The sequence below is a fragment of the Propithecus coquereli genome, unplaced genomic scaffold (assembly GCF_000956105.1).
Source record: "Propithecus coquereli isolate 6110/MARCELLA unplaced genomic scaffold, Pcoq_1.0 Scaffold104, whole genome shotgun sequence".
Taxonomy (NCBI): domain Eukaryota; kingdom Metazoa; phylum Chordata; class Mammalia; order Primates; family Indriidae; genus Propithecus; species Propithecus coquereli.
Window position 1 is genome coordinate 4,078,057 of NW_012134303.1, and position 10,311 is coordinate 4,088,367.

Below are 10,311 nucleotides of genomic sequence, written 5' to 3' on the forward strand. Positions count from 1 at the left end.
TAGGATGAAATTACATATTTTCTAAGCTTATTACTTCTTGGGTTATGTTTTTTGGCACAGAGAGGGAACGTATATCTGTCATTGCCTTTGAAGTATTTAATGACAACCCCTTATGACTTGGCACATTGCTTATGTGACAAGAGAGTCTTAGAATGGAATGAATGCTGTTACTTATATTTATAGACATTAAGTGGCTGTCCTTTAGTAGTGATTTCGGGATATGAAGAGATGAATGTCAAAGTATGTATCAGAGTAGAATCAAACTGTAGTCTATGTACAGCTTTTTAAAAGGGTAAAAATAGATGCGTTTACCATGATTATTCCTTTAAAAAGTTAAAAGAAAAATATTTTCTTCTGTCAGAGGGAGACCCTAGTGGATTCAAAGAGAATTTCTATACCAAAGTGTTAAATTCAAAATTCTAAATTATTTTTAATCTTTTTAAAGTTGCGTGTTGTATCACAAGATGTGAAATTGAGCCTTCGTGAATTGGATGAACTTTACATCATCTTTAAGGTACTACTGTTCTTCTTTAAATAAAAAAATAATGCCCTTTTAGCAGAATTGTATCACAACCACTCTTAAATATTTTTATCTTTATTTTAGCATACATGTTTTTAAAAAATCTTCCAAAAGTACTTTTCTGATTTAATGACTTTCCCTTTTTTATTTGTTTTTAATAGAAAGAGCTATTTTTATCTTGTTATTGGTGTGTGAGTTGTCCGGTATTGAAGCACCATGACCCCAGTCTGCCATATTTGGAACAGTATCAGATTGACTGCCAGCAGTTCAGAGCATTGTATCACTTGTTGAGTCCCTGGGCTCATTCTGCAAACAGAGATTCACTAGCTTTATGGACATTCAGATTGTTGGATGAAAACTCTGACTGCCTTATAAACTTCAAAGAATTCTCCTCTGCAATTGGTAGGATGATGTCCAATAATTTTTTAAGGAAAAAATAAAGGTGTTCCTATAAATATTTAGTACTGCCTATTATTTGCCAGTTTAGTCAGATTATATCACCCTGGGTTACATTATTTCCAGCTTTAGTAATAGATGGGCCTTTTTCTGTGTTTGTTGCTAAATCTGAGTATATTGATCACATTTTGCCCCAACTCTTTCAGAAAAGCAATCTGTTAGATGTGGATGTTTTAAGAATTAACACAAAGGAAGAGAATATCTAAATTTCCCCACATTCATATGCATGGATGCTATAGAAGGACTTTCCCCTTCAGTAAAAATCCAACCACACGGCCTAGAAAAGTGGCAGAGAAATACTCAACAAATAAGTCGTACCTACAGATAGTCAATATGTTGTACCTGTAGATATTGTTCCTTTGCTTTTCCAGATACCCCAGCATGCTTTCTTATCAGGAATTCCTCCTTAAAGAGCATTTCTCTCCTCGAATGAGGTAGAAGGCCTCATTCAAAAGAAAAAAACAATCTGAGTTGGGGGAAAGGAGATAGACAGGATAGCATTTTATCCCTTTGGTAAAGAGTATTTTGCTTATACATTTAAAAAAGAGAATCTGGAGGATGGAGTGGTTGTTTAACTGTTAGCTTAAGTAACAGAAGGTTTCTGAATTCTAAATTCCTGGCTAATAGCTTTATCTTAATTAATCTCTGTTGTTGGAATTGGTTGAATGTTCTTTGGATACATGATTATTTGCAATTGAATTTTATTGAACAGACATAATGTACAATGGAAGTTTTACTGAGAAGCTCAAGCTGCTTTTTAAGCTTCATATTCCTCCAGGTAAGAGTCTTTAATGATGTACAGCAAGAATTGATTCCATTTTTACAAGTATTACAGCTATTCCAGTTTAACATAATTTTCAATATGATGTAAGGTCACTGTTTCGTTGTGGTCCTCAAATCATATTACCACTACTTTTGCTGATATAGATGCAGTGAAATCTATGGAAGAGATTCTGTGTGACAGATGAGTCTTTAACTTTCCTTCCTGTTAGTGGCCAATCAATTTAATGATAAATAGTTTGTATATAAGAATTACATATCATTTGAATATGATATGTAATTCGAATATGATATGTAATTTGAATATTGGTATAATGTTGAATTTTTGTTGTTGTTATTAGGAAGGAAATTAACTTTAGAGAAACTGCCAAACTTGTAAAATTCTATAAATTATTCAGAAAAATGGGACCAGGCAGCAGGGATATTAAATATTTGGAAAAGGAAGCAAAATAAAAGCTACCATTTATTGTGCACTTGCTCTGTCAAGACAATTACTTTACATGCATTCTTTTGTTTAATCCTCACAATATCCCTAAAAGGTGGTATTATCCTTCCAATTTTGGTGATAGGAAACTGAGAGTTGGAAAGATTAAATTATTTGCTCAAGATCACATAGCTAATAAATCGCATAGCTGGGATTCAAACTGAGGTCTAGCTGATTCCAAGGTTCACATTTCTTTCTATTCTACCATACCCTCAAAGTTACCACACCATTCTAGTTTATTTTTTTCCCACTGACCTTAAGAGGCTGCCATTCAAAGGCCTGAGCCCTACTTTGAGAAAACAGGCTTTCAACTGAAGGACCAGTGCAAAAAGCACCTTTTAGCTTAGGTAGGGTAATTTACAAAAACAAACAGCACTTCATAATTTGCCTAAAGCTACACATGGGATCCCTTTTAAACTCGGGATAGCCAGGAAACATTATTTACCAGACCAACAGGCTAAAACCATCTTTAAACCTTCACATTCAAATCACAAACACAGCATTAAAAACAAAAGACAAACCACTTAATATTTTAAATTATAAAAGTTTACATTGTCAAGTCAGGTTGCTGTTAGAATGTTTAATATTGTCATTGAATATGCTTTTAATAGATCAAAAATATGAAAAACGTGCTCATTAAAGCACAGGTAGATGGTAAAACAGTACGCTCAACTTCATGTTTTTCTTATTATTGAGGAAGTTTAAATGGCAGAGGTCACATTTTCAGAGATTTCCAAATGCTGTGTTTTCTTATTTCAACTTGTAATGGCTCTCGGAAAATAATTAAAAGACATGTGGGAGAATAATAAAACTCAAAGCGATCAAGCACTTTTTGTTATTTACTATACGGTAGAGTAGTACCCTTCCACATTTCTTCACTTATGTCTCTCTTATACAGAAATCCTTTGTTTAACTCCCTGCTCCCAAATGTACCTGACCCATTATGAACCCCATCTCTGTACCTCATTGTTACTAAATGTAATTTGGGTTATATGTTTTCAGCTTACACTGAAGTGAAATCTAAGGACCCTTCAAAAGGAGATGAACTTTCCAAGGAAGAATTACTTTATTTCAGTCAACTCCATGGTAAATATCTGTTTTAAAGTTTAACTGTTTTGATGATTAGTCACCCATAGAGATCTTCTTGGCTTAGACATTCTTTACCCAGCTACCACTAGTAAAATTTGGGTTCATTTTACCTTATACTTTTATACTACAATAGCACTTAGCATAGTTCATAAATATTGGACTGATTAAGCAAATTCATTTTAGGGCTTTGATTTATAAAATTTCTTATTTTTTGGAAAAATCAAAAAGAAAATGTATTTTGTTTCTAAGAATGTTGCAGAAATTTCTGAAAGGTATCATGCCTGATAAAATACAGTGAAGACAATAGAATCTTTGATGATTAAAGGTCATGGCTATTATTCAAATAGTGAATACTTATTATAAATCACTGTAGGTGTAGGAGACAGGGATGAGTCTGTCACCAAGACATAATTTAAAGTGATATGAGCTTATTTTTATGTCTTTTGCTTCATTTTCATAAATATACAATGTCTTATAAAGGGATAAGTACTGATTAATGTATGTTGTACTTACTATATGTTAAGGTGTTTGAACATTAGGTTTGAAGAGATCTCACAAATCACCTAGTTAAGTCCCTTCATTTTATAGATAAAGGCACTAAGGCCCAGGGAGAAGAGACTTGTGCAAGGTTTCACAATGAGTTACTGCCACAATCAGGGCTTGTAGCTCAGTCTTCTGACTTCCAATGTGTTTTTATTTTCCTGATAATAAAAGTAATACAATTTTATTTGAAGAAAGTCACAAAGAAGATAAATACTACCCAGAAATAAATACTTAATGTTTTGTTTACTTCCTTCTAGGATTTTTTTAAATGTGGATTTTCCCCCAGTGTTCTTTTTAGTAAGAAAGTTTTTGAGTACTTTGTCTTCTAATGATAGGAGGTCAGGTCAGCTAAAATTGGTTTGCTGAATTGAAGAAAATAACATGCTTTTATTATTATTAAAGTAAAATAGTATTTTACTTTCAAAAGTATTTGTTCTATATTTTACAAAATGCAATTACCCTCTTTTCCTCTAGTTTCCAAGCCTGCAAATGAGAAGGAAGCAAAATCAGTAAAAAACAGCCCTGAAAAAGGTACTATGATCTAGGGATATAATTTAGTTTATTAAGTTACTGTTTTTGTGAATAAGGATAACTACAAAGGAGAAAAAAGTGGATTCTTTTTAAAGGCTATTGGTTTGTCCTGAGAGCTCTTTAAGTTCCTTTGTATTAATAATTTATTCTTTTTTCTCTTGATACTTAAGTCTTTGAAGTTATAGAAAATATAATAGTAAATGACCTATATTCATTTAATTTTTTTTATTTTTAAGTATTTTTAATTACAAAAGTAATAGATAATTCTTATAAAAGAAATTCAGATAGTGCATAAGTCCTTCTGTCTTCACCCAACCCCACCCAGAAGTAAAGGCTGAAAACGTTTTTGTCTATATCCTTTCCAGACCTGTTTCTATATATACATAAACACATGTAGACATCTCTTTTTTTTAAAAAAAAAAGAAAGAAACATTCCATAATATTGTTCTATAATTTGCTTTTTTGATTTTGCAATATATCATGGACATCTTTTCATGTCAGTATATTTTTGTCTACCTTATTCTTTTTAATAGGTACAGATTATTTCATTGTTTGGTTGTACCAAAATTTATTTCAGTAACTAGCCAAATACTGGTAGGCATTTAGGTTGTTTCCAATTATTTTTACTGCAAACTGTACTGCAAAAAAAATTATACTTACATTTTAGGATAATTTTACAAATATTTCTTTAGGATAGGATGAATTCATAGAAGTGTGGGAGTGCTGGATCAAATAGTATGCACATTTAATATTTTGATAGAAGTTATCAAATTTGTTCTTCAGAAGCCTATCATTCTTTTTATATTTTTGGATAACATTTAATTAAAAGAAATAATCAGTTGCTGAAAATCTTTGTTTTCTTTTTTTAAGAGACAGGGACTCTCTCTGTTGCCCAGGCTAGAGTGCGGTGGCATGATCATAGCTCACCGTAACCTCAAACTTTTGGGCTTAAGCAATCCTCCTGCATCAGCCTCCTGCGTAATTGGGACTAAAGGCACCTGCCACCATGCCAGTCTAATTCTTTTTATTTTTTGTAGAGATGGGAGTCTCGTTATGTTACCCAGGCTGGTCTTGAACTCCTGGGTTGGAGCAATCCTCCTGCCTTGGCCTCCCAAAGTTCTGAGATTACAGGCGTGAGCCACCATGCCTGGCCTTGAAGATCTATTTAAACATAACAATTTCCCCAGTATTTCCACTCAGTTTTAAAGTATCTTAAATAATTATTTAAAAAGTCATGTTAATATCATCTTGATTAAGCTCTTTAAAACAATGAGTAAATAAGTAGTGTTTTGAATTTTTGAAAAAGAGCCCCTCTATGAACCACTTTAGTACAGTACCTGCATATTTAAGAAGATAATGTAGAAGTTTTTTAAAACGTAGTTGTATTCATGAGAATGACTACGTGGAATTTGCATTGTCAAGTCAGGGTGTGCTGTTTTAATCTAAATATGTCCTTTCTCCCTCTCTTCCCATACCTTCCCTAGTCCCCAACCGTCCCAAAGTAAAAGTTTTAGTCTAAATGGAAATGGCAAAGTACTATAAGAGCCAGTGCATGAAATAAAAGGTAAAATCAGGTCATTTCTTAAATTAAAAGAGATTGAAGCTTATATCTAAGTGAACTATCTTTCAATCATAACTATTCTTTTTGAGATTTGGGAAAATATAGTCGGCTGTTCATTATGAAATGGTTTTACTCTCCTCATTCAGGCAAAGGAAAAATTGATATTCAAGCATATCTAAGTCAATGGCAAGATGACCTTTTCAAAAAAGAAGAAAACATCAAGGATTTACCAAGAATGAATCAGGTACAGTGTTTTCAAAGAGAAAGTTCTAGGTTTTGCTTTTTTTGTATGAATGTTGGTGTAACCAACTCTAAAATACCTAGTGTGCTATTAAAAAATAGTTAAATAATCTATGTATCATCTCTGTAAGTTTCAGATGAGTGAAGAAGAGTGGGAAAAAATTTTTTAATGATTTACTTTAAACACTTACAGGCATCTAATGTTTCAGATAATTCTTCTGCTATGACATTTGTACCTATAGAACAAAATGTATAACATATTTACAGCTTTATTGGGAATGTTCATTTATTCGGTAAACATTTTTTTAGTGCCCACTAAATGCCAAGCCCAATGCTAGGTACTGGGAATAAGAAGTTACTGAGATAAGTCACACCCTAGTTCCTGATGATCTTATATTCGAACCTGCTCAGGCAACACTACTAACTACTATTGACACAATTTTAAATTCATCTCTTTCTTATACACTATCCAGTCAGTATATGTTCTTATTTTTTTTTAATTAAAATCTGGTTGGTACAGATACTGAAGATCCCAAGAACTTTACCAGCATGAGAAGTGTCAAATAACTTAGTATTTCTCAATAGACTATGTAATTTGACAATTGAATAAGTACTTTTTAAAATGAGTCAGTATGATATATTTATTCTAAAATTAGGGAAGAAAAATAAAATTTAAACATTTGTTGTAATATATTATTATGAGGTATATATACCCTTTGTATTTGCTTTTTGTTTACCGATAAACTTTTCTGGTAGGCTGATTGACTTATAGGACTCTTGTGTTGGAATCACTTTTTAAAATTGACAGATATCTTCCTGGAATGTCTATGGATTATCTAGCGGCAATTACCAGAAAAAGCAGTTTGTCTCTCCACTTAGGCCCCATCTCAGCCTTTAAAAAGACACATGTCCAAATGTGTTCCTTGGAGCTATCTTGCACTATTAGATAGATCCCAGGTCATTTTTTCCCTAAATTTAATTCATCCTAGCTGAGCTACCCATTCAAATCATTTGAGATCAAGTGGAACTCATTCTTAATCATTTTGTTAAGATTGGTTAATAAATTAATGATTTACATGTACAGAAATATGGGGCTTTGTCTAATTAAAAGTACCCCCTCACATTGAAGTAATGTTGGAAGGCACTGCTATTAGGCAATAAATGAGAGGACTTAAATTAAATTTTCTTCAGTGGTTCATACTCATCTTTCTAGAACCAAGATTTATTTGGGGACTAATCATCAGTTCTTATAACATCTAGGGTGAAGGTTATATGGTACAAATTCTATATGGAAGACTAATCACTTCTTAGTTCTCTTTATATTCGCTAAGTCTAATATTCAAATGTGATATTTCCAACTTGTGTCTTCTAGTCACAATTTATTCAGTTTTCAAAGACCCTTTATAACTTATTTCATGAGGACCCTGAAGAAGAGTCATTATATCAAGCCATTGCTGTTGTAACCAGCCTTTTGCTTAGAATGGAAGAAGTTGGAAGAAAACTGCATAGCCCTACATCATCAGCCAAAGGATTCTCTGGTACAGTCTGTGCTTCTGGAGGACCCAGTGAGAGGAAAACAGAGAGCCACTTGGAGGAAGATCCCTCCTCTCCTAAGGCGGAACCTCAGTGGTCATTTGCATTTGAACAGATTCTTGCATCTCTCTTGAATGAACCAGCTTTGGTGAGGTTTTTTGAGAAACCCATAGATGTAAAAGCCAAGCTAGAAAATGCAAAAACCTCTCAGTTAAGGTCTAGAACCAAGATGTAAATCTCTTAAAAGGAATAACTTATCATAGACAAGTTTACCAAGATTCCTATAGCTATCAGCTTGATTCTGGGAGTAGGGCTCAGGGATTTATCTTGTTATCAATGTGTTTGAAGGCCAAAAAAAAAAATTCAGAAGCACAATGCGTCATTCCTTTATGATGATCTCAAATTTTGATATCCTCAAATACAAAAATACTTTTTTATATTTCACAAGATATGCAATATCAGGGGAGTATGCAAATGCTACCACCAGAGGGCACCAGCATATCACTTTTAGTAAGGAAATTACTAGCTTGTTTTGCTTTTTATATATGAATTACTGATGACTTTGAAAAGATGGTGTTATGTTTGAGTGTTAGTGATGCTGTTATGTCATATCAAGAAACGCTTCTTTCCAAATTGCCTCAGTCCTATTAGAATGCTTTAGAAAACTGGGCTCTTAGATCTAGAGCCTTAATTATCTAGTTTGGGATCATTTGGGACACTCATTTTCAAGTTATTTGACTGAAATACTATTAAGTTTTTAAAGTTAATCTCATTCAGTCTTCTAGTGATGATTTTTTAAGTAACTTATGCATTCTTCCTACCTGAGTGGTTCAGAAGCTACTAACTCACGCTGTTAACTGTGATACTGATAAAAGCAAATCAAGAACTCTAAACTCTGGGCTGATATAAGGAAAAATAATATTGGATTTGGATTTAAGCTGGATAAAGCCAGCCTTCTGAGAAGAATTAAACAATTCAATTAACCATATAGGTCTCTCATTAGACTGAGAAATTATGAGAAATACTTCTGAGAACTGCTGTTTGTGGCATTTTTCTCAGACTAGCTTATGTCTGCTTTGGTTCTAGCTTTAGGTTTTAGACTTCACCAGTCACGTTTTAATTTACATTAGATAGTAAAGAATAGTTACACTAAGACTGAATTAAGCATATTAGTCTGGGAAGCACATCAAGTGTACTTGTGTGTAATGATTGCCAAGGTCAGGTATAGAATTGCTGGCGTCTATCTAAAAAGTTTTGACTATCTGATTTAGATGCATAATTTCTATATACTTTATGCTGCTTTTATTTCAGTCATTACAATGACGGTCCATTGAGAGATAATGGGCTTTGTTAGCGCTTTAAAACAAACCAACCACACTTGTCCACTTCTGTGCTATTTCTGACAAGAACAATTTATTAATCAATTGACTTAGGAAATTGGAGGAGAAATCATCCATTGGCGCTTCTTTCTCCACAAAAGACTTTGGTCTTAAGCCATTTGACTTTTCTAGATGTGAAACAATGGAGGGACAGACCTCCTTCAGAGTGATCCAAGAATCTCTCTTTCTGGGAAAGAATTGGTACAGTCAGCCTTTGGCAAGAATCCACTGTGAACAAAGCCTAACACAGAGGGCTTCATCATCATAGCATATGTTACTTTCAGAAAAGTTAAAGAATTTTCAAGTTGAGTCTTTGAAAATTTCATAAATTGAGTTTAGCTAAACAATATTAGTGTCTTTTAAACGATTTGATCAAGCTTGTCTTTTCAAGGAAATTACCACTTAAAGAGATAGTTGGTAAATAAGCATCCATGCTTTTGTTCCAAAACATTTGCTGAAATATGTCCACATTTTAGAGTTTAATTAATAGTTTATATGAAAACTATCACACATCTGCTATTATGCAATGATTATTAAATTACACTACAGTAGCTCTAGAAAGACACACAGTCTGTGCATATATACAAAAGCACTACTATACACACTTTGTTGAATATTTTGCCCATTGTATTTACAAAGAAAGATACTTTCCTAAGAGCATATGTTATTAATATTTCATATGATTTTAAAGTCAGAATAGTGAAGATTACTATTATATTTTAGCTTAGATTAATTAAAATTGAATAGATTCTTGAGTTGCAAAAAGATTATAAATGCAAAGTAAAAAGACAAACATTTATTTTCTGAGTCTGCAGGAGAAACAAGCTGAACATTATAGTTTTATAGCTGCTGCCTTGTTAAGCAAATGGGTTGTTCTTAATATTAAAATCTTATGTAATTGTTTCAAACTGAACCAGTGCATTATACCTTATACATTAAATTAAACATGTTATGTTTACTTGTCTTTATAAAAATAAATATTATAAATCTATATTAAATGTGAAAAACAGTTTACTTTAAAATGTGAATATCATTTACTGTGATGTCTTTTTATTTATACTTAACAGCACTTGAGGACTTCCCTCCTGTATTAGTTAGAATTCAGTTGCAGAGAACAAAATTCACTCTAATTATTTCAGGCAGAAAAATATTTATTATTGGATATTAAATGGCTTACGTAATTATCAGGAGGACT

General features: G+C 32.6%; 1 protein-coding gene across 1 annotated transcript in view; it reads left to right on the forward strand.

Moving 5' to 3' along the window:
* Nucleotides 1-8,331, forward strand: part of TBC1D8B (TBC1 domain family, member 8B (with GRAM domain)) — a 59,613-nt gene extending 51,282 nt beyond the window's left edge. Inside the window, exons 15-21 of the mRNA XM_012644569.1 lie at nt 446-514; nt 682-922; nt 1,689-1,754; nt 3,243-3,326; nt 4,347-4,403; nt 6,111-6,208; nt 7,577-8,331. Of these exons, the coding sequence (XP_012500023.1) occupies nt 446-514; nt 682-922; nt 1,689-1,754; nt 3,243-3,326; nt 4,347-4,403; nt 6,111-6,208; nt 7,577-7,972 (1,011 nt within the window). The 3' untranslated portion in view covers nt 7,973-8,331. The remainder of the gene's footprint in view (nt 1-445; nt 515-681; nt 923-1,688; nt 1,755-3,242; nt 3,327-4,346; nt 4,404-6,110; nt 6,209-7,576) is intronic.
* Nucleotides 8,332-10,311: the final 1,980 nt, after the last annotated feature.